General features: G+C 47.4%; 2 protein-coding genes across 3 annotated transcripts in view; one reads left to right on the top strand and one right to left on the bottom strand.

Moving 5' to 3' along the window:
* LOC142573049 (uncharacterized) overlaps positions 1-9,003 on the bottom strand; it is a 114,527-nt gene extending 105,524 nt beyond the window's left edge. Inside the window, exon 1 of one of the 2 annotated variants that reach the window (XM_075682551.1) lies at positions 8,805-8,996. In XM_075682551.1, coding sequence (XP_075538666.1) covers positions 8,805-8,871 — 67 coding nt within the window. In that variant the 5' untranslated portion in view covers positions 8,872-8,996. Of the gene's footprint in view, positions 1-8,804 lie in introns of both variants that reach the window. The other variant, XM_075682552.1, reaches the window with a different exon arrangement.
* LOC142573048 (uncharacterized) overlaps positions 1-25,041 on the top strand; it is a 94,715-nt gene that overhangs the window by 17,406 nt on the left and 52,268 nt on the right. The window lies entirely within an intron of this gene.

The raw sequence follows: 25,041 nt of genomic DNA on the forward strand, positions 1-25,041 counted from the left end.
TATGGCAATTACGAAGTTAACAACATCCTCTGCAGCAGCTAACGTTTTCTCAAGCATCTGGAGGCCTACATCGGGTGGTACGCTTGTTACATCAGGCACGAAAAGATTTTCAATGCAAACAGATTCCAAATCAGAAGGATGAATGCACGTCATCGGATTATGGCTTACCATGAGAGCCCCGCGAACGTAATTTCTATTGAGCAGCACAAATATCGGTCTGGACGCAAAAGTTGACATTAACGGGGAATTAACGAAGAGACGACATTGCGTCTCGACACTACAAGTTTCTGTAGGCCTAATTAGAGGAAAACAATATGGAGCGACAGTAGAAAAGAAAGCTGCATACATTTACTGTGTAGTCCATACACATTTTGTTAGCGAGGCTTAGTCACTGGACTTTCTTGACATTGATGGTCATGTGCTCGTCACTGAGGACAATGCCGTTATAGTGGACTTCACCGTTTAAGGCCTTGAAAAGGCAAGAGCGTGCCCAGTGATGTGCATCCGGGATGGCTGTCGACGCTATCATAAACGTAAAGTGACGCAAACGAATCATGCACGACAAGAACGCATGACAAAGATATGAATTCACGGCGCAGCGTTGAGCAGCAAGGTGTGTACAGTTTTACAGCGAAGCTGTATACCTCTACCGTCCAAGGAAATTTCCGTGTCGTTGTAAGCAAAAAACTGCGAATACGTAGGCCCATACCGAAGTTAGTGCGATGCCTGGCGAACCCGCGGTGGAGGTGAAGCAAGCGTTAAGCACTCCCCATTCGTGGGCCGATCCCGAAGAAGGTGCAATGCCGGACCTACGTGGGCCGATCCCGAAGATAGTGCAATGTAGGGCCGACTCGCGGCGGAGGAGCAGTTCGCCATCAAGGGGGCCCACATACACGGCTTCGCTGGTCATCGTTCTTCACAAAGTGGGAGGGCGTTGAGGTTTTTTTTTTTTTTCAGTAGCCGAAAGATTTGAAACGCACGTCACCCTTGGGCACCAAGCAACAAATCTGTCAAAGAAGCCAGAACAATTTGCTTCGGAGCCTTAGGCTTGTTTGTTTGGATGGTGTCGAGTCCGTCAAACGCGATTATTGGCTTGCGTGATTACCAGCACCGCTGGGCGCTAGGCATGCCAAGCGGATGCATTGTAGTATACTATGAAATTGAGGGCCTTGGAACGCACTGGGCGTGCGCTTGCGCCTCCCCTCCCTCCCCCAGCTATGACCTGGCACAAAAAGAACCGGCCGTCATGCGGGCCGATTATCGCGTTTGAATCGCTGAGCGCCGCACATGGCAACAGCGTGGAGAACGGCGACTACTCAGCGCTCCAGACCACTGACAAACACTACATTCGCGCTCATCCCGCAGCGTGCGCATGCATGCCCGTAGCACTTAGTGCGCTAAGGACTTCGCCTACTCTCACAGTACAGTGACTTTGCCCGTTGAGCAAACTCCAGCGTGCTCTCCATGTAAAGCACGTGGTTTTACTCCCGCTGCAGAGCCACTGCTTCAATACGGGAAGGAACACTTTCGCCAGAGCAAGGCGAAGCTCGGCCGCCTTCAACGTCATGTGCAGGACCGTTTCCAGCGAGAAAGGCCGCCGGTAGGGAAGCGAGCGGCGCGTCGACACCGATATGCCTGACCTCGACGCTATCTGCTTGGATATTGCATGTGAAATAGCCTTCACCGGACTTGTAGAGCTATCGCTCGTTATGAAAAACAGCGAGTTTCGAGCGCTCCTCTTTAATACAAGACTCGCAGAGGAAGCACTGCTTTTTACCGACCATATGGCCTGCGGTTCCCAAATACATCTTAGCTGTGTTTTTGGGAAGCAGACGCTTTTTCGTTAGCATCGCTGTCTCCTTTTTCTTTTTTTTTTTTTGCTTCTCCGCCTTGGCGAAGACGGCACGTTGACTGTTTGGACAATAGCTAATGCATTAGAGGACCAGGAAACCATATCTTTCTTAAAAGGACGAGATACAGAAACAGTACATCACATCTACCGCGCTGTAACAAAGATTTATCGGTACGCCTAAATGAAAATTACTTGGGCAGTATTTTTTCTAGCTGAGTAGGAAACTCGTAGAGTGGTAGAGCGCGTTACAATTGCTTACCCATACTATGCCGTTGCATATATTAAGCGTGGTAACGTAACGCGGGCAACAAGAAAACGTAGGTACAGTCCTTTGTACAAGCCAAATTCACAGCGCTTTTCGTTCATAAAGAGTTGTTTTCTGTTGCCCGCCCGCGTTCACTAATAACATGTCCAACATGTTTCCCCACTGACTGGTCCATGCTCTTAGGAAAAGTTTTAGCTTAAGAACTTCAGCAAGACGGAATACTGGGCAAGTTGGTATGCGTTCATTATTGCTAGTGCGTGAGCCAGCCGTCTTTACCGCTTGCAAGCAATGACCTTACTATTCTTGACTCTCGCTTCTCTGTGAGATAGATAATGTAGTTCAACCATGGACAGCACGCAGGAACCTGCTACACATGTGTATAGTATGCATTTGGTTTTTCTTGTCCCTTCTGTGTAAGCACACATAAGCATTTTACTGCGAATGAAAACTTGAGTTGCTAGTAGGCACATGTGTCGTCTCCCCTCCGCGTGTGTCTGCTTTCGTGCTACAAATAATGAACGTAACAACTTCATTTTGTGAATACAGGTTCAGAATATTGCACAACTTGATTCCACCCTGGAAACACGCGCACACGCAAATAAAGAAAGAATGGGCGTTGTTCAGTGTGCATGTTTCATTTTCTATGTCTGTGTCCGCGTCGCTTAAGCGCAATGCTTTCATAGAATCATATTGTTTAAAGGGGCCCTGAAACACTCTTTAGAGCGTAGCTCTTAGGCGCCCGTTCCTGCGGCGAGCATTGGCGTAACCGAGTGAACAATCATAGCGAAGGATGAGAGAGCGAACGCGGAGCGCAGCCGGGTACGAAACACGCGACATGGAAAGCGGTGGAGGAGCGTGCAGCGTAGCTATGAGGCGGAGAACAGAAGAGGAGGGTATGGCGTAAGCGGGATAAGAAAAGTGTAGTGCGGCGACGATCGCTACGAGATGGCGCCACAGCAGCTCGCATCGTCTGAGAGTTCCCACGGTGGCGGCTGCTGTGAATCGCGCCCACGCGTCACACACGCGCTGCCTCTCGTGTTCTCTAGATTAGCGAGGCAGTCGAACCATACTTCGCTCCGTTTGCAACGTGCCGCACGAAACAGATTGTCTGCAGCAGCCAATACATCACGAAAGATTTCAATGCGACAACCGACAAGCGTGGCGGAAAGTAATTAGCTTTGCTAAGAATAAAAACAACGCGTTTAAGTTGCATATTGACCGAATGCGCATAGACTCTGAGACCTACATCTACCATGTCACAACTGATGCAGTTGTCATGGTCAATAGAAAGCTCCGGCCCAATACGCATGTGCGCAATCGCCATAAACCGAATCAAAGGCTTACTTCCTCATCCTTATCGTTTGCTAACATCCGTAGTATTATGCCAAAGCGCGATCTTGTTTCTTCTTTTCTTGACGACTGCAATTCGGATGCTCTTGCTTTTTACCGAAACGTGGTTAAACCCTGGAATAACTGACAACGAAATTTTCCCCGGTAACACAATTTACAACATATACGGGCACGGCCGTGATAAGAAAAGAGGGGGCGGTGTCATAATAGGGATTAAAAAGAATATCGCATCTTGTTCAAACCCACACTAGCCTCGAAATCATTTGGGCGGCCTCCTCTGTATCAACCGTGAATGTACTGCTCGGTAAATGTTACCGTGCGCTGGACTCTGATTTTTTTCTTCCAAACTGCATTCCATGACAGTATTACTGAGGTAGTTGGTCTGTATCAGGCAGATATAGCGTATCTATTCGGAGATTTCAATCTTCCTTTAATCGACTGGGCAAATTTATCCTCATCGTACCATATGTGCACAAGCTTTATTTCCTTAACATTAGATTTTTAACCTATTTCAAGTAGTTAATCAACCGACTCGTAATTCCAATCTATGGTATCTCGTTTTAACAACAGCTCCAGAAACTGTCACACGTATAACTTATCTTAGATGGATTCAGTGATCACCTGTTACTACAAGTGACCATCGATATTCCGTGCGCGTCCGCCGGTTTCACAACAAAGCGAATTAGAGACTACAATAATGGTAATTATAGTACCATCAACTTAGGACTAGACAACTTCTTTATTGATGTATTGGAGCCATCTTTCTACAGCAGATCTGTCAACGAAAATTGGGTTCTATACAGGGATAAGTTGTTTGCATTAATTGAAAAGCACATTCCTCTTGTTACTATAACTAACGATAATTCCAACCCATGGTTTAGTAAAACATTTCACAGAATTAGAAACAAGAAAAAACGCCTATATGAAAACGCGAAGCGCGTACAAACAACGTTGGCTTGGCATAAATACAAAAGCTATGTAAAAGAGTACTGCACAGCTTTATTGGTCACCAAGGATAAGCATTTCTCAAAAGACCTACCAGGAACTCTTACAAGCAATCCAAGGAAAGTCTGGGACGTAGTTAACCCTAGTTATAAGTGCAGTAATATTTCATTGCAGGATAAAAACAACTCACCTATTCCTGACAATCAATGTCCGACAGCATTCAACTCATTTTTTTACATCCATCTTTACAACAGAAGATAGTTCTAACATACCTTTTGTACCCAAGTTTGATTTCCAGTGCATGGCTCCCATCACTGTCGCTTTAAAAGGCGTAGTTGATCTTACAGATAACTTTAAGATGTCTTCATCCTTTAGCATAGATGTTATAAATTCTAAAATACTAAAAAACACAATACTAGTATCGTGAAGTATTCTGCTACACCTATTTAACAAATCCCTTACATCTGGTATGCTTCCTACAGACTGGAAGATATTTATTTATTTATTAGTATTACCGTCAGGGCCAGAGGCATTACAGAGGGTAGTGGAACATACAGGAAAAAAGAGACGATACAGGTTTGTGTTCTGTTAATACAATGTTAGCTAAAAAGATGAGATAACAGCGGGAAGCAACAAACATTCAAGCAATTGACCGATAACAAATATAATTACATACTTGGTTAGTTACATTGCAATACACTTGTGTTTAAAACGTTATGGAGCTGGGAATAGTGAGCAGTGGGCATGACTGATTCCGGAAGGGGGTTCCTGTCCTGTGAGGTGCGGGGTACAAATGATTCATAACATGTTTGCGCTAAATACGACATTATCCCACCTTTTGTGCATGATCGGAACGAGGGGAAATGTATGATGGAGGAAGAATCAGGTCGTTGTCTAGGGCGGGACTGTAGTGTATTTTGTGGAAGAGACATAGGCGAGAACAGATAGCGAATGCAGTGCCTGTCTTTAAGAAACGTAACAAGAATTCTAGTGAAAATTACCGTCCTATATCACCAACGTGCATTTGCTGCAAAATTTTAGAACACTTTATCGCATCCCATATATATTCTCATCTTGAATATAACAACTTCTTTTTACCCGAAGCAGCATGGTTTCCGAAAAGGGTTTTCTTGCGAAACCCAACTACTAGAATTCACGTCATACTTACACTTTGATATGAACAGCAAGAAACAAATTGACTGCATCTTTTCGGACTTATTGTGCATCCCATAGTCACTTGATATCAAAGCTTTCTGCAATTAAACTTGACTCACTAACCCTATCATGGATTCGTAATTTTCTTTCTAATCGCGAACACTTCACTGTTGTTGGTAACTTTTCCTCTGCCCTGTCTGACGTCACCTCCGGTGTACCTCAAGGCAGTGTATTCGGACTTCTTCTCTTTTTAATTTACATTAACGACTTACCGAACAATATATCTTCTTCTCTATGATTATTTGCCGACGACTGCATTGTATACCGTTCGATTAACTGTACCGCTGACCACGTGGCACTCCAAAATGATCTTGCACATATCAGTGATTAGTGTGCTACGTGGCTCATGCCCCTAAACGTGTCGAAGTGCAAAGTAGTTTCCTTTTCTCGAAAAAGTGTTAACCCACACTTTTGTTATCATTTGGATTCTAACATAGTTGACCACATCACAGATTGTGGTGTGGTCAACTATGAAACTATGAAAAAAGGAGCACAACCATGAAAGATTGTGCTCCTTACGCACAATCTTTCATGGACTAATCACATCACCTCCATTTCAGCTAACGCCTCCGGATCATTAGGATTTCTGCGCCACAACTTAAGAACAGTGCCTTCACCGCTAAGAAAACTAGCTTACATAACTATTGTACGGCCGCAAATTGAGTACGCCTCTTCTATATGGTCTCCTCATCAAAAATACCTCATCGAACTCCTGGAGAGCATCCAGAATAGAGCGAGCCGTTTCATTTCAAAAAATTATTGTAGCCAGTCAAGTGTAACCTAAATAAAACTCGATCTTTCCTTGCAACTACTAACTACTCGCGGTGATATTCCCATTCTATTATTATTTCACAGATTCATTCGCACAGCTGGCCTAACCATATCAAACCTGAAAAAGCATCCTCGACGTCACAAGGACTGAACAATCAGTTCAGCTACACCCGAATTTATGGCAATACACACACTTTCAATTTTTTAGCTTTGCCCCGTGCGGTTCGTTTATGGAAGGCTCTACGAGACAGCATCGCTTGCCAATATAAACACAGTGCTTTTCGCAATCTTCTAATCGATCAATATGCCATTTAAACCGTCTAACACGTCTTGCCCTTCTAATTTCTTTCCTGCATTTTCTACAATTTAATAAAAGAACTTCAGTGATCCTAATTTTTATTATACTTACTACTGTATGCATGCAAAAACGTTTATAATGTTATTATGCTATCATGTCATTATGTTTACTGTTTATTGTTATTGCTCTGCGTATTGCATTTGCTAATGTCGTATTAATTTTCCATGTTGCGTGAATATTTCTTTTATTGTACTGATGTTTGTTTTTTCCCGATCCCATAATATGTTACCGTATTTCCCCCCTTACATAATGCCTTCTCGAAGGCCTGTAAGGTACATATAAATAAATAAAAACACGTATAGAGCTGTGCTCAAATTACAGGTTAGGGAGTATCGTAATCGTCGGTGAATTTTATCGAAGCCGAGAAATGCAGTTGAAATTAAACTATTTTAGAAATACCTTAGCCGAAAACGTTGTGCAATGCTTTCAGCAGAAGCGGAGCTATTGGCAATCAAACGTACATACCGTTCGCAGTGCTTCCGCTCCTTCTTCAATGATTTGCACTGCGAAGGCTACGGTGGAGCGGGGTGTGCCCACAACGCTCCGCCTACGGAATGTCACCGTGGCGTGCAGTTCAAATTTGATTTTGAATGTTCGCATAGACGCCACTATTTACGATTTCGGCGCCTGCGACGTGCCAAACGCAAGCCTCAGCGCCATTCTCAGTGCGCTCCGCCAGTGGACTCGGACGCGCTACTCCATGGTAGCCGCGGCATCTACGCCACGTAGCAGACGGCAGCTACATGCAACTGTGCCGTTTCTTTTGTGCACGACAGCGCTAGACTAGGCGCTAGCGCCCATATGCTCCTGCCTGACTGTGCTATGGGGTGCGGACCGGCTTTGTGCAGAACCAGCTGGATAGTAGATGGATAATAGCCACATCCAAATAGCGCGTTTTGAAGCGCTCATTACGAAGCGAAGTCTGCCAAGCTGTCTAACGAGGAGCGGACAGGAGTAAGTGCGTGCTGGCAAGCGTGCGTGTGGTCCGACCTCAAGTTTCGCATAGTTCGAGGATAGTTGAATGCACCGAACTAGTCGAAAGCGCGAGACCCGACAGCTACGACACCGATGAGTAGGCTGGCCAAAACGCGGACGACCAACCTGCAGACGATAGTCGGCTTCCTCCGGAAGTACGTATATACTGTCGAAATACGACAGCACATTTTCGCTTACTTCAGCCTGTTTACGAAACTGCGTCAATAAATATACGCAGTAGCAGTAGGAAGAAGCACGCCGATCCAAACACCCTGCTTCGTTGGTGTGAGCTATTGGTCAACAGCAGCCGCGTATGCGAATCTGTTACATTACGAAATAAACCGTCCAAAAAAGTGTGAGGAGCAGGGTTCTGTTCGAAAGAGGGCGTTTCATAGTACGGTGATTTCGCGCCCCGGGCTTGTGAAATCCCGCTTACGAGACCCACCACGCACGACTGCAACATTTGGCTGAGCAGCAGCGTATGCTATCCGCGGTTTACGTTTTTTCACCAAGCCCGAAGGGTGGTTCAGGGCCACTTTAATGTTAGGAGTTAAATGAAAAGGCTAGTCAACTGCAGTTGAAAGTCAATCAAAAAAAAAAAGAAGGAGAGAATGAAAGAATGTCCAAACAAGTTCTTCTTTGGTGCATTAATGTACGATGGGGTTTGTTGTTAGGCTGCACTACCATTAGGGTCGGCGCACATTTTTAGGGTGCCTATCTCCGCGACTGGTCCATAGTTTCCGTCGAGTAAAGTTACACTGCCGGTTCCGGTTTTATAGGTGCCCGCTCTTATGTTTTTTTCGGACTTTCTCGCGGTAATTACGCATTACTAGTGATCCGTACTTAGCTCCATGCTAATTTAGTGCGTCGTTTTCGTTCAGAGCTTTATTTTGACGGCTTTTTCGTTGTCCTGCTTGTACTAGAAGGCCTTAAATCATCCAATCTGACGAAGCAACATGGGTCAGGTACGCTGATCCCACGAACACCAAATCGACCTGAAATCTCCAGAGAAGACTGTCTTCGAAACTCACTGAAGCTCCCCTATTCGTCAGAAAACAGTCGTTGGAACTTACCTCGAGAGATGGCGGAACACGTCAAAAGAAGGGCAAATATGTAGCAATGTCCCGTGAATTTCGTCATCTGCAGGCGTTGACTGCACAACACGATGTGCGAGGTGGAGTCGCTCGGTTTCTTTTCGAGCGCGTCAGGCTTTTACAAAGATGATAAGACGCGTGCCTATCCACTTACTCGCTCGGTAGAGATACGACGGCCATACAACGACAGAATAGCAGCAGAAGTAATCTCGTAGTTTCATAAGAGTGTCAAGGCCGTCGATAAAGGGTCAAGTGATCAACAATCAGCTTCGCGGGACGAAGAGAGTCTGATGCTTTGTAGCATCTATAGCGGATTACGAGACAACGAGGAAGGTGGCGACGGACGCTGCCGATCATTGCGCGCACTCGAGATCGCTGGTGGGCAAAGCAAGAACAACTAAACAAAAAAACAGATTCAGCAGTCGAAACATGCCTGATCTAACTTAAACAAGTTGCAGACACACACACATGCGTGCGGATGTTTTGCGAAGGAGGAGCCTCCTGAACGACAAACGATGTTTGGATGAAGACGACATCAACCGTTTCGCTTGAATCACGTGTAGTTTAATCCTACCACAGCACTCAAGTCACTTGCAGATGAACCACTGCGCATGCAGTTCAAAATGGTTGTACATGTCAGTAAAAATTTCGCGTATAGTGATCTTGCGGTTTTCGCATTCGATCTGAGCACTGGAACGCATAATCACCATCAATTTCACTAAATCTCATCATCATCCGCCCTGTGGGTATAAGGAACGAATTAACTTTTCTAGTAGCAAAGTGGTACCTGAGATATGGAGGCCTCAAAGACCTATAGACAGTAAATAAGTTTAGAATGACAGAGCGTATTCTTTCATGACACCAATGGTATTCATCATCAACATATTCACCCTATATTATGTCCACCGCAGGACGAAAGCCTATGCCAGTGATCTCCAATTATACCCCTGTCTTGCGCTAGCTCATTTGAACTCTTTATATGTAATTTTCGACTTGACTTGTGCAGAAACAAGGTAGCTGTGGAATATCTGTACACACTTCCCTACATATTCGCGTGTGCCTCTTGTGCTCCTTGATTACGCATTGCCTCCATGATTGATGGTATCTCTGCTTTGTCAGATGCATTTCCGTAATCTATGAGAACCACAATCAGAGGATGATTGTAGTTCGTAGATTTCTTAATTACCTGATTGATGACATCGACGTAATCAGTTGACGAATATCCCTTCCTGAAGCCAGCCTGTTCTCTTCGTTGGTTGAATTCAAGCATTGAACTGATTCTATTGGAAATTGGGGAATATTTTATACAATACTCAAAGCAAGCTAAGGGGCCTTTATTTTTCAATTCTTTGACGTCTCCCTTTTTAGGAATTAGTATAATGTTGGTATTCTTCCAGCTCTCAGGTACACTTGAAGTCGTGAGGCATTGCGTATAATGGGCCGCAAGCTTTTCAAGCATATTTTCTGCATCCTTGATTAAATCGACCATTATCCCATCTTCTCCTGCCGATTTTCCTAAGGACATGTGTTGCAAGGCCCTCCTAACTTCATTCTTGTAGAAGGAACATTTGCATCCTGTTCTCGACTACTTCCAATAAAGCTTGCGTGGCTACTCTCGGTACTGTACAAGTCAGAACAGACTTCTTCTGCTGCTTTTATCATAACATCGAAATTGCTGATGACATCACCTCTCATCGTGAAATTTTGCGCTAAACAAACGGGGACAATGAAAGATACACAATGACGAGCGCTTTCTAACAACCGGTTTTACTTTTTCGGAAGCATCAGACTTTTATACAGTAGAGATCTGCGCAAAAAATCTCAGGATTCCATCTAGGCCGCACACAGTGATCACATGAATGTTCTGAAATCTACAGATACGAGGAAAGCAGCAACATCTCTTTATCTAACGTGGCAACCGAAGGGTGACTCATACAACCATCTTTTTGCTATGAAATGTAATATGGTTCCAGGATTTGCCTCGTTATTTTATTACATTTCTTGAACAGGATGGCTGTGCTGCCCCCCCCCCCCCCCAACGCAAGATCTTTCTCTATTCAAATTGAAAGCAATCCTAGACCTCACAAATCTATGGCCATTGCCTTTTACTCTACCTAAAATTTTTACATTCTTAACTATACTGGGGTCGGCAGACAGTACGAAATATATTTCATTTCTTGTTTCTTCGTTATGGCTTTTCCAGGTTCACTTCCTGTTCACTGTGCTTCCTGAAGAAGGAATTCATCATTCTATTCCTTTCCGCGGATTCTACCATCATCTATCATCTGCTTTTCTAGAGCCGTTGCCGTAGTTACCAATTACGTGTTCCCCCAACCTGATTTTTCCACCGTTTTGCACTGGAGTAGCCCATGACTACACCATACTGAGCTTGAACCTTTGTCATTGCTAATTCAACATCTTCATAAAACTGTTCTATCCCTTCATCATCATGACTGGAGGTTGTAGCGTAGGCTTGTACTGCCTTTAATCTCTATCTCCCTTTTAGCGTTATTACTACGACTGCTACCCTCTAAATAACACTGTGGAATTCATCAATATTGTCCGCTATGTCTTTATGGGTTAAGAATCCTACACCGTGTTGCTTCTTATCTGGGAGTCCTCTGTAGCACAGGACGTGGCCATTAAAAAGCCCTGTGTGAGCCTCACCAATTCTTCTATCCTAGGTAAGGCCAATAATATGCCACGCAATACCTGATAATTCTTAAAGGAGCTCTCCTAAGCACGCCTCACTTTAGAAGGTTCACGTGTTCAAGGTTGCCAGGTTCAGTTTTCAATGGTGGCCTGTCCGGGTGGAGAGGTTCTTAGCACCCTCTGCTGCGTTGAAGGTGCGACCGCCACCTTGGACAGGTGCTCCGCAGCCGTTGGGGGCTGAAAACCACGGACTAATTGTAAGGCTAATATAATAATGTAACGGTAATGTGGTGCATCTCAAAGGTTGATCATGTGTATGTCCGGCGCCGGAGCATCAGCTCCTACCTCTGTCTCAGTAGTGGACATGCGTAGGGCGCGGGACGCCCGCTCCCGTACAGAAGCAGTCTTGACTTGCTCCGCAGATGCTCTTCTGTAAGCATCCCATACGATCGTGTGCACAGCACGCCCGGCCGCACGTTTTCGTCCCACGCTCAAAGCAATCCACAGTGGGTAGTTGTCGCTGCCCCCTGCGTCCGGTTCGCATCGCCAGTGTTTCACGCAGGCTGGTGCGGAGTCTTGCTACGCTGTCCACTAAGCAGCGCGCCGCGGGTGGTGTAGTCGGTGTCATTTGCCAGCACAACGCCAGCTGTCTCCGTGGCATCTACGAGTGCCGTTCCACGGTGCGTGTGATAATCGTAGCTTCACTGCGGATGCTTGGCGTTGAAATCGCCGCCTAACGGGAAGTCGTCGTTTGGGTAACGTCTGTGCAAAGCGCGAATCCATGTGAAGAAGAGCGTATGCGGGAGCTAAATCCCTGTTGCACACATGTATGCCGATACCAGCACTGCACTGCGTTTGCGATCTTGCAACGGACAGCTTCCATTTCCTGCACGGCAGTCGAATACATAGACGTGTGAATGTGCGTTTGCGGAATGTTTGTGCGGACAAAGACAGCCGCTTGTGCCCGTGTCACATATTCGTCGGTTGCACCAGCGATACCATTGCGCTGCGAGTTTCAGTGTCGTTTCCTGTTTCGACGCCCTATTGACGGCTGGTAATAATCACTGAACTGTCGTGTCTGTTATGTGACATTAATCTCTTGAAGTAGAAGCGCAAAAGGGCGTCCGACATAGGCAAACAAGATGTTCAGTTCTCTTGCACAGGTGCCCAGCCCCTGGCAGTTCTACTGTAGAACGTGCGGAGAGGGACGTAGCCGGGAGGCTACTGACGCAAGGCGAAGAGCTGACGGAACAAGCCATATTGTCACTGGAAGTGCTTCCACAGCGCTTGGAGGAGAGGATAAAAAATGTGTTTTACCAGAAGAGAAAGGTCTATCTGCTGTTTGTTAGCAGAGTATGTTTCTTGCGTTTTAGTGAGCTCCTGCTGATTACATGACTACTGCTGTCGCATGGCACGAAGCCATTCGAGTAGAGCCACGTGTTTTTTTTTTTCGTTTTCTTCTAGTTTCTGGCCGCAGTTCGGCGTTCTGTCGTACGAGTTCTGCGGCCTCAGCTTCGACACTGTCTTTCAATGGATCGAGTAGCTACGATGGTGAAGTTGGTGTCGGTGTCGTATAAGGCGAAGCGAAGCGTTCCCCGGCTTGTAAGCACTTGGTCGAGTTCGCTTGAGCTCTGCTCAGTAGTTGACGTTGCAACCGCGTCCTCCCGGTGTCGGTTGTACGCAGTTCTTCGAAACAATCTTGCCCACTGCTTGAGACGTTTTCGCGCTCAAGTAGCCGCTGCGTCGTTTTAACGTCATGTGGCTGGACAGTTCTGTGGCGGCTTCTCGATTGATGCGTGCCGTGCCTACCACGATGACAGCAGAGCCGTCAGCGGAGTTTCTTAGCGAGTTATGCGTCGGACTTCACTTTCGCTGGATACTTCGAGTCAGTCGCCGAGTGACCTTCCTCTTCACAGTTGCGGCATTTGGGCGAGGTCTGTTTGCATTCATCCCCAGCAGGCTGCCGCCTTCGTGTCTCTTGCCGCATGTAGTACACACCGCTTCGCTCTGACAGACATACTTTCAGTGCAATAGCAAGTATATGGACACTCCATGCGCATTCCTGCCGTCGGCGTCATTGTCGCCGTGAAGTTCAATATAAAGTCCAAGGGTGATAAAATTGTTACCGCAAGCGGGGAGGTAGCGCACCACCTTCCATCGCGTGCAAGGCTTCAGGGGGGGGGGGGAGGGCAGGCAAACGTTACTAGACTAGGTTCATTTGTCAAACTCTCCGTAGGCGCCGTACATCGCGGGTGCCCCCGTGTCTTGGTTTGCCGCCAGAGGGCGGGAGCACCGCAGGTCGCTCTACGCGGGCGCAGCTCTGTGTTGGCGAAGGGGCTCAGTTCCTCCGACTTCACAACTTACGTACTCAGCAAGTGTCTTCACCGATGCGTTTTTAAATGTTTATATAGTCTCGCGTTCAGGAGACTGATTAAAAAACTTCACGTAGCTGTGAAAATGCTGCTGCGCTGCCCCAGAGTGCATTGTGGAGTCCTTAGTCCAGGGCCGCAGCAGCCCCGGCCGTCCACTGCGCTCTATTAATCAGCTGCTGCTGATGAGTAGCTGTAAGTAGCTGATTAGTAGTTGTAATCAGCTGTTGCTGCTTAGTACTAATCAATTATTAATGCGAACGCATGGTATGACTCATGAGCGACCACACGATGGTCCAAAAAAGTCACGGGAGCCCAAGCGAACCAATCGAGGCACTTCACGACGCCAGTTAAGGCAGCGTGGATTAAGCAGTGAATTAGGCGAAGTTAATTAAGGCACAGTTAATTAAAATAGAGTTAAGGCACTCGAACCCACAACCATTGGGGGAACCTTTCGAACCCGCGACCGTTGGCGTCAATTAGGGCGATGCTAATTAAGGCCCAGTTTCTAAGATATCGTTAAGGCACTCGAACACATTACCTTTAGTGGGAATCCAACACACGACCTTTGGTGTTCATTAGGGCGAAATTAATCAAGGTAGAGATAATTAAGGCACATGTTTACTTACGATAGAGTTCATTACGATACTCGAACACACGAGCATTGGTAGGAGTCGAACCCACTTACTATCATGGTAATTAAGGCGAAGTTAATTAATATATAGTTAATTAAGGCACTCGAATCCACTATGTATACTAGACAACAACTTCCAAGGCTTTGCCTAGCGGTACGCTCATGTTTTTGTAGATACCACGTGAATTTTCACGACAGTGTTACAAAAAACGCTTTTGGGAACAGTGTTACGCCATGTGTGGAGAGTCGAGGTAGGCATCAATCGAAAGCTGAGTCTCCGGACTACATACGCTGCACTGCGTATTACGATAGACGTCGTAGGTTAATTATAGGCACCGTTCTTGCCTCGAAAATCGAGTACAAATTTTCGTCGTTTCCATAGGCTTCAATTGCTAAATCTTTAACCGCTGTGGGAACAAAATTCTTACGTGCCATAGCGTGATCACTACATTCGGCTCGTGTGGATTGTCTTCCAGAACACGTCTGTCACCTGCCTTTTTCGATAATCAACCTGCAGCTTTTGTTATTCGCAAAAACCCCGCTCGTTCCATTGAAAACGCGCTAGCTTCGTGCCGGGGCCGCTTGGGGCGCTAGTGGTACGTGTCCACTAGGGTGCCTCGATGCCAGCGCCGCTACGTGTCCACTAAAGCTGGATATGAGCGCCCGCACTGCAATCCGTCAAGTCCGCACAAAGATGGCGGTGAGCGCTCACGGCCTCTTTCGTCGTGGTCTGCTAGCCGGAGAACATCCAGAGAACAGCAAAGCCAAAATCCTCCTGGCTGGTTCTGGCAGCCCGCGGGTAGCCAGAACCGTGCAGCCCAAAGACATGCTCGTAAGAACGCACTCGAGTGCTCTCCGGTAAAGTCGGAACTACTTAATACCATAGACAAATATAAAGTTCTAATCGACGGCGCGCAGGTGCCGAGTACTCAGTTTGTACACCCCAGAAACGGCCCAGAATTCAGTAACCTTTAGTACGCTAAGCACTAGAGTCCAACAACTCAGTAATATGCTCATAATGACGAATCGGAACCAGGGAACAAAAGAACAGGAGGCATGCAGGCTGCAGTCCAAGCCTTCTTTATTGGAAGGCTGGCCCACGCGCGCCCCTCTCTCTAAGTCCGAAAATCTGACTTTAATACACTCAATACCGTGATCAGGACCGTCTACAAGACAGCATTGGCAATCCCTAAAGCACAGTGTACTAGATTCTAGTACACAGTACCCTAAAGGCACCAGTAGCCGGTGTCTCCTCGACATCGTGGTGCATAACAATAGAAGAAATCAATGAAGCACGTAAGGCTACGGAACTGTGGCGCCTCTCAGGCTATGACATTCTGCTCAAGGGCACAGAATTCTAGAAGCCATGAATCTCCATCCCGTTGTCAGGATAACGGATAGAATTCGTATTCCCAGCAGCATCAGGAATAAAAATATCATTCCCCCCTTCCTCAAAACAGGGGAGAAAACAATGTAGGGAGGAGGAAGACTCGGGTCGAGACACTCGGCTGCCGCCTTAGCAACAAACCAGCTATACACGTGGACGCTGCACAGGAAAGCGCTCACACATTCACAATTGCGGCAGTCGACAACGAAGGTCATGCAGGGAGCTCCCGTAAAATAAACGCACGCTCCATTCACGAATCCGAAGAAGCCACGATTGCGCTTGGCATAGCAGGTATAGCTTCGTAGTATTTCACAATATCGAACCGCTATTAGAAGTTACTTGCAAGGATCCGTAGGCCCTCAAGCCTTCGAAATACTCAGTCAAACGGTTGGCGAAGTTACGCTTATCTTGATGCCGGCCCCCCTCCGGGAATGGCGGGAACGAAATGGCCCACTGTGCTGCCCGAGAATTAAATAACCGGGAGGTGGAAGCACGTCGGGTACCGTTGCCAGGTGGAACGACGCCCAGCCACAGCTACAAAGAAATCGTCAGCGCCAACAGGGAGTACCGGTGGATATATGCACCACCGGATTCCTCCCTTGGTAAAACGCAGGCCATGAATCTCCGCAGGGTGCAAACAGAGATTGTTAGGTCCCCCAAATTTCTATCTTATATTTCCGAAGGCGACTATAATTCGAAACGTGAATATTGCGACACAGATCCAGCCGATCAGCATCATTTTCTATGGAGCTGCAGGAATAATTCTCCCCCAAGAAATCTCCTGTGGCAGGCTCCCTCACAGGAGGCGTGGGACTCCACACGAAAATCTACTAACCATCAAACTCAAGCCAGGATGGCGGACTGGGTGGCCAAGGTCGTGGCCAGCTGGACACCACCCTAGCCCCTTCCGCCTGATCTCGGCTCCCGCTTCCCGTTTTCCTCGTTTTCAATAAAGTGCATTTCTTTCTTCCTCCAGAGAGCAGCCGAACAAAAATCGTTTTGGCTGGTTCTGGCAGCCCACAGGTAACGAGAACTGTCCAGCTCGAATAAAACGAACGCGCGGCGGAAGTGCGTCGCGCGGTGGGGAAAAACGAAGGCGCTCTTGCTGGCTCCGGCAGCACGGAGGAAGAAAAAAGTTGAGAGCATTGCGTCACGCAGCCAGCCTTGGCAAGCGAGCGCTCCCTGAAGCTAGCCCCATGCTTGCCCCTTGGTCACGTGTTGGCGGCCCAACGTGTGACTTCTCGCATCCAGATGACGGATCAAGAATCGAGATTTGCCGAAACGTTTGGTTCCCAGTAGCTTTGCCAGTAGCTTTTATTCGGTGCACGCTCGTCCGGCTGCCATGCCGTGGCTCTGACTGCAAAACGGAAGCACTAAAACCAACCGCGCACTTTAACGTCCGATCACTTGTTGGGCCGACAGGTTTGGATTCAATCGCTTTGCGCGATGCTCCCTCCTAACGTTCTTCCTTCCTCCATGTCTGGCAGCCCACGGCCGGGAAATCAGAAGAGGAAAATCGAAGAGTCCCAGTGTCTACACCATCTACGGAGCGGTGGGCGAGGAGGACATTGGGGCACTCTAGCGCAGGTAGCACCATCGCGCCACGTTTAGTGAGGCGTCGCTCCAGACGCCATGTCACTATGCGTCACGCCAAAGTAGACGGAGAGCTGTCAGTCGAGAACTATCGAGAATTCGACCTTTGGTGCAATACGTGGCGTCACTCTTTTATACCGAGCAGCGCTTTGTTCGCCACTACTGCGTACGATGCCGACGCACTTCAAATGGCTCTTTACGTGAACATTAGTCACGGCATATGTGCTTTCTCGTTCGTTGCGCGTGGCTTTGCAAAATTTAAACGAACGATTTATGTGCATCCATACCGGCACGAACGCCATTTCACGACTGGATGAGAGAGAAGAAAGGCAGAAGCGCTCTTTTCTGCAGCCCTTTAGGGTTAGGGAGCATGTCTCAGCTTATTGGGGAACGGGATTGGGACATAAAGAGGTAAGAAGTGAAAGGAATATCCGTCATCCCCCTCCCAGAACACATAGCTAACAGCGGCAGGCAGGCGACGCAGTTAAAGGCCTGGTAACAGAAGTCGTGACGGCGAGACCGCAGGAAGGCTCGAGCGTCGAAACGATGCGAACCGAGCAGACCTCTCGGAATAGACAGGGATGAGCAGATGCTCAATTGTCTCTGCCGCGCAGCACGCAATACAGTCGAAGCGCAAGAAGTCTTAACGCTTTTCCGCCATGTTCCCCGCACATGCACGCGCAAGTGAAGCTCCAAGAAAGAGGACACATGAAGGGAGCGCAGAAAAGAGCATGTGGCAAAGCGCAGCGAAGCCCAGGAGGGGAAAGAGCGAATAATACATATTGCTCTTCTACTACTTTCTTCCAAATTGAGAGGGCATGGTGCGCGATTTTCTCTTTGTCTTGGCATCTTCATTGGCGAGTGTGGAGAATTCACGTGACACTTCTCCGACCAATTAGGAAAGCACACGCACCGCAACCGTTGCGCCTTCAATTTTCCATTCTGGTCGCACTTACCTCGAGAGCGTTCCTTGGCGTAGCGTCCGTTGTGTGACCATTTAAGGTTAAACCATTAAACGGTGAGGTGGGCAGCCTTGATTGCCTGAGGCATCGTTTTCTTTTTTTGCATCGCTGCCGTCTCTGCTGCACCGGGGACCGTTCACCAAAGTGCGTCATTTCTTTGTTGTATTTACCGCCAACCTGTACAGCTGCAGTGGAAGGTGTTCCAAGGATCGCAGTCACACTAAAGGATTTCTCAACTTCCCGATATTCAAGGTCGGTACGAATTGCATATTGTGGTGGGCTTTTGGGCCCACACTAGTTACGAATGAACGATCGAAAAGCTGCAGTTTGTTTTTCATTGTCCATGTAGCGCCTTGGGTAGATGAACGCGTTAGCTGTAATGACGTTGCTCTTCTCGCCGGCATCTATGCATATTGTGCGGAACTCTTTTCACTCGTCATCGACCGAACTTGACGCATGAGTGTTGGGAAAACGTTGGTAGTTTGAAATCGTTGGTCGCCAATCAATGCTAAAATACTGCGTCTTTTGCGGAGTCCCCTTTCTCGCAATCGAGCGCAGACCTCGCGATCTTGCCGTAGCCTCGCAGTGCTTCGTGCTGTCACCCGCTTTGTAGTGCGTCTCGCCGCCACATGATATCGCCGGTGCAACCACAGCTGTACGGATGAGGAAGGCGTGATCAGAACATTTTTCATGTGCCTGTACTATCGGCGTCAAATGAAACGAACAGCGGAGCGCGTGGCCGAAGCATGGCGCACTTGATGATCGCGATCAAGCCCGATCCAGATCGAATTTCTCGGGCCCCATTGGTTCCTTCGCGCAAGCTGCGCGAGTGAGCCTATCGCGGTCGAAAATTTGGACCTTTATATATTTTTTTTAATTTTTTATCGAGTTTCGACGATTTTTATGGGGCTTGATCGCTATGCAAAGTGGTCGTGTGACACTTGTATGATGCGCGCCGTCCAGACATTCCATTAACAGGCGCGCACAACTGGTTCGATCGGGTCTGATCGCACTGAACGATGCTCTCTTGATACTGCGATATTTTCGTTTCTCTTCTGGCTCTTTCTTTATTATAAGGCAAGAAAAGATGTCGGCGCAGTAACGGTGATTGTGCAAACTGTACCGCGCGCAACGCTGTTCGCGTTTCATTTGACGCCGATAGCACGTACGGTTTCGCCGCACTGTGCGATAACTAGTACTCGTCATATAATGTGATATTCCAGCTCCTGTTTTCTTTGATTTTTTTTTCTCTCGCTTTCAAGTAAGAAAATCAGAGCAGAAAATATTGCAGCAAAGGGGGAACATCACTGGGCCTCTGCGATTATCAATCCCGAAGTGCTTGGGATTGCTGCGCCGCATTCGGTATTGCTCGGACAGCTTCGGAAGCTCCACCCACCAGTCCGAGAGCTGCCAGAATCGCGTTCGTCTTTCGCGGACTGGAAGTCGCGGGCCATCCGCGGGCTTTACCCTAATTTTTGTTGCGATATCAACTGCCTCCCGGACTCCTGCACTGTGAAGGAACTATCAGCTTATGCATGACATGACAGACATCGTCATCGAAGTGCAAAAGAGGAGCACGACCTACATGCCGCGTTACGCCCTTGTCAATGCAGCATTCAGTGCTAATCGCATTAACTTCGCGAGTCATCGCGAAAGCTCTGTTACGTCAATTCATTCCTCTTCGAAATGAAAGCGTCGCGCGAAACACTTGCAGCTACGGTGGAGCTACAGAATACGTTGATGACCTTTCAACTAACATGGAAACGCTCCCGCTCTCAGTGCTCGGGGGCAGTTCCAGTATGTGCGAACTGAGATAGTAAACCCGCGTTTCAGCGTAGTCGTTTTATTGGAATTGTCGCTTTAATCGAAGTTTCGCCCCGTCTTGACCCAAACGCGCACATATTGCACCCGAAATACTCGAAGCCTGCGGGCAGCGGGCTCCGTTTAGCGCGAAGAAAGAACCAGCGGAAGTTCGGAATCTTGAGACGCCCGAGCAGAGGGCGGCCTGGACCTTCGAGCGCGCCCGCCAGTCGGACCCTTTGCCGCTTCTTTCCTCAAACGCGACACGGAGAACCGGTGACGACGGCGCTAGAGATAGATTTACGGCTTTGGCCAAACATGGGCTTGGGGTTCTGACACGCGTGCAATCCGACAATCTCAAAGGCTGCGTAAGCCGTGGCCTTTGGGATCGTCAGACTGCGTACGCCCCCGATCTCGAAGTTCATGGGGAAAGGACATAGAACCGCGCTAGACTCGCGCGGCGCTTTCATCGTCGCCATGCGCACATGCGTCACAGTAACCACTGCGGGTGCGCGGCGAGCGAAATATCAAGACTTTAGGCGCGACCAGCTTCGGGAAGTGGCTGGCGCGCAGCGCGCGCACCATAATGTTTCGACTTGTGCGGATCTTTCGTCAGGTAATCTGCAATAGGTGCAGTTGGACATTGTATGGACAATCTATGCAAGCTTTACCGCAAGAGCCTTCTGCAAAGGTTGATTATTAGAAAATTTTAGCGCGTCCGGTATTCCGGCAAGCGCGGGCAACGGTTTGCCGGTTGAACGGGTGCGTAAACGTGAGCGGCCAGATTGGTGGCGACAGCTGGTGGTGCAAAGCTCAACTACACAGAGAGCCAATCTCTATATTCTGCTTAGCTGCTGGTGTAAATTTTCGACAGCAGGATAATCGTGTACACAATTATGCCGCTGCCGAAAATTTGCACCAGCAGTGAAGCACAATACAATAGGTCACTGCAATTTTAGCTCTGTGTCTGGGTTGAGCTCTATGCCACCAGGCGGCTGCACCGCTCATGTTTTATGCCCCTGAACATCGGGCAATCCGCCCAAACCAACATTGTTTGCTGGAATAGCGGACACGCTAAACGTCTTTATTGTCGCCTGCGATGCTAACAATGGATACAGCATAGATCTCGGCGCTATTCATTTTCTCTGCCAGCCATGGAAAGAAGTAATGCCGCCGGCAGGCATCGCAACCAGTTGTGCGTGCAGGATTTTCCCGAGTTCAGGAGGAACAGAGGATGATCCGCAAGTGTGCAATGACCTAGGGAGAAGTGGCGTTCGGGGAGGGCCCCGAAGATGAATTCAGATGCAGAACCTCGGGAGGTACTGTCAACGGCGCAAACACTGTTGTGCCCAAGTCTGTTCGCAACAGAATTGAATGCTGCGGCCGTAACTCAGAGCTTGAATAAGTTGGAAATAGCATTCTTCTGCCCAGTAGATAATTGCAGTAGGCTAACCGACCTCCTTTTTCTTGGCAGACTACAGAGACAAGGGCATCAGCAACCATCACTGAGGTGGGAGTGCTTGGGCAATTTTTTCTTCTGCGGTGATGCCAAACAGCAGGGGCGCTCTTGTTCAAGATCTTATGGCGCATCGGCTGTTATCGAATTGCCGGTATCGGAAGTTTTTCGTCGTTCCGTACTCTTAGCTTACTGCAATTTCCATGTTGGCCGAAAAACCGCTCACAGGGAATGCTCCTTCTGCAGTACCGCCATAGTCGCACACGTGTTTCGCGCGGCGCTTTTTCATTCTGAAGAGGAATGAAAAAATTAACTTTGTGCCCAGCTACTAGGCATCAATAAAAAGTGGTTTAAAAGTTTATATCGCAGTGAATCGTAATGAATCGTAAAGAATATTTACAATTCGGTGCGCGCTTTCCCTTCCTCTTTCCCACTATCAACTTTGTTTTGACTCAGTTTCTGGCTGCACTTATGGGTATTGCGGGAAAAAAAAAGTCGGCTGTCGGGCGCCGTTTTACTCACTGGCGGCAGTAAAGGGTGGCGATGGCGTATGCAACACCACAACATCCCCGGATTTGAATTGCGCTTGAGATCAGACGTGACCTTAATAAACCAAGGATTGGTATGAAACAAGCGCTGCGATGTTTCTGTAGCGGTATCCTGACAGTCCACATTGACTTAATATTTGCTTGAAAAAAACGAGCAACAGCGGAAATAACTGGACATGCATACATTGATCGACAGGCAAAGCTTCTGTCTGCACTTCCCATTCTTTGTGCTGTTACTCTTTTTTTTTTGCAGACAAGTACCAACCAAGTTTCGCACTTTATTAATATTTGCTTTTAGTGTCGAAACCGCTATATGCAACCCTAAGTGGTTGTAGCAGTGACAGCTGTAATAATTTGCACAATGTTGTTTATTGTTGGGCGATCTTTGTGTTCAACAGTATTTAATACAGTAAGCTTCTTGAAACATTACTGCTTAACACACGAAGCACTCACCAGGTTTGGCATTCCCAACTTAACAAGCGCACAGTAATCATGCCTGGCGATTGCTTTTGCGAAAACCAAAAAGAAATTTAGGCCAGGTGCCCTTTATTCTCACAGCAATGCATGTCATCTCTTCCGCAGAGACGTCGTTACAGCTTTCGATCACATCGCAGGGCCTGCCTGCAGTGCGCAGACAGCCAACAGTGATTCAACAAGGCGATTGATTCTGGTGATGTGGAAATCGCACGGAACCGCCACCGGAAATTTACCCTGCCTCGAAGGATAGAGGGAACGACAAAACTCTGATGACACCTAAGTACATCTTAGGAGTTGTGAATACGAAAGCAGATTTCCAATTGAGCGCTATTGAGCGGTCCTTCGAGTTACAAACTCCTTGCGGGAAAGCGAGCGCATTGAGACGCTTGACCAAGTTTAGCCCAGTTGGTAAAACACTCGGCCTGTAGAGCGTGGGTTCGGAAGTTCGAAACTCGCCACCGCCAACGTTTTCTTTTGGAATTTATTCTGTTCTTATACAATAATTTGTTTATAGCAATTATCTAGGCGAAGTTGGAACGCGGGCGTGAGCTTGCGCGGAAAATGAACCTGAGGACGATGTGGCTTCACGGCGATGCCTTTCCCCTCAGGCGACACCTGGTGCGCAAGCGGGGCAGCAGATGTTGCCTCGGCCGCTCTGCTTCGTTGAGGCGCGCATGTGACGTGAGGTCGCAGCCAATGGCAATTTAGGTGCCATTTTGCTGCTACAGACGCTGGGCTTTTATATCAAAAAAGAGGTGCAGCAGGTGACGCGACCATGACCAGGTGCCCTCTTCCCCAAAATGGGAAGAAGGTTGCAGCCGATGGGAGTGAGCATTTGCTGCAAGGGGAGGGCATCCCTCACCTCACATTTTATTTGCTTCTATCTCCGCTATTTACAAACTGTTCTTAAACATTCTTGTAGTAGAATATCTGAAGGAACGCATGTTATTGGGCAAGTCGGTTCATAGATTCAGCAAAATCTTAAAGTGAGCGAGGAAGAGGGGACATGAACAGAAACATTGACGCACACACGAAGCACTTTGTGTGTGTGTGTCTATGTTTCTGTTGATGATGTCTTCCTCGTGCAGTTAAAAATTTTGCTGAAAGTAGAATATCTCCCAGGGCTTGTCGCTGTCCTGTCCAATTTCTCGTTTTGCCTTTACGCTCTAAACTCGTGATAATAGATCAGAATAGCCCGAAAGAGTCACCTTGCTCATTTGCAAGGTGCATGCACTTGTTTCTCGCATTAACCTCCACACCGCTTGTTAATCCATGGCAGTGTAAAGTGCTACCTAATTCAATTCACACGTTATACTTTGGTGCATGTAAGACTGTGTATAGAAAGGTTTTGTCTTTTTCCCTGCCATTGGCACATTCTTCATGCTTCATGAACTATGCAGATTTGGGAACTATGTGAACTGGATATATATCAAATTATGTGAATATGTTGGAGTTGTTGGTCTTACGCTGTGTGCCTATTTTGCAAACATTAGTGATCAGCTCACTATTATAGCTGTGCCATGAAAGACTGGACTGCTAAGTATTCAACTGTCTGCAGAACGGGTAACAGCACCTTGTATGAAAGTTGTAGCAGCCGTTGCTGGAAAGCAATGTAGCTTAGTTTCTTCCCATTGGCTCTTTCACTTTGCATGTTCATGTAACAAAAATAGTGGCAACATAGATAAGGTGACCTTGCGTTGCAAACCAGCCTGCATTCTGGCAGATATTTAGAAAAGTGGAAAAGTAATTTGCGTTTGCACTTACTTGGAACTGTGCCGTCGTTTACTTTTTATTTGTTACATAGTTATTTGCAATATAACCCTTGACTCGCCTCACCATATTTTTATTGCACATTTTGTGCTTCACCAAGACACTGCCTCATCACATGCTTCCTAGTGTCATTTGCACACTATGTTATTGTAACGATCCTAGCACAGTCAGTAGTGTTGAATGGCAAATGACTACTGACCGTTCTTAGCCCTCCTTGATGAATAAATGCTGACTACTGAAGGAGTGACCAGCATCTGCCAACCTTTTCTGAAATCTGGGATTTCGTGGGGTGGTGCCTCATGATATCAGAGGTGGCTTTGCCACTTGTATTGTTTTGCTTCGTTTTCTCATATACTAGCACACTGATGTTGGGAAAAGAGCCCTTGTAGACCTGCTTTGTCCAAGGAATCTACATTTAATCAACTGAGATTCCTTGGATATCTCCACTTAAAAAGTCCTAGACATATTATGAACCCTTCACTGTTGTTCATAACATTGGCACTGGGCATACCACACTGCCAAGTCATGCACAACATGCAGAGATAGTCCAAACATGTCAGTCAGGACT

This window comes from Dermacentor variabilis, chromosome 2 (assembly GCF_050947875.1).
Source record: "Dermacentor variabilis isolate Ectoservices chromosome 2, ASM5094787v1, whole genome shotgun sequence".
Lineage (NCBI taxonomy): Eukaryota > Metazoa > Arthropoda > Arachnida > Ixodida > Ixodidae > Dermacentor > Dermacentor variabilis.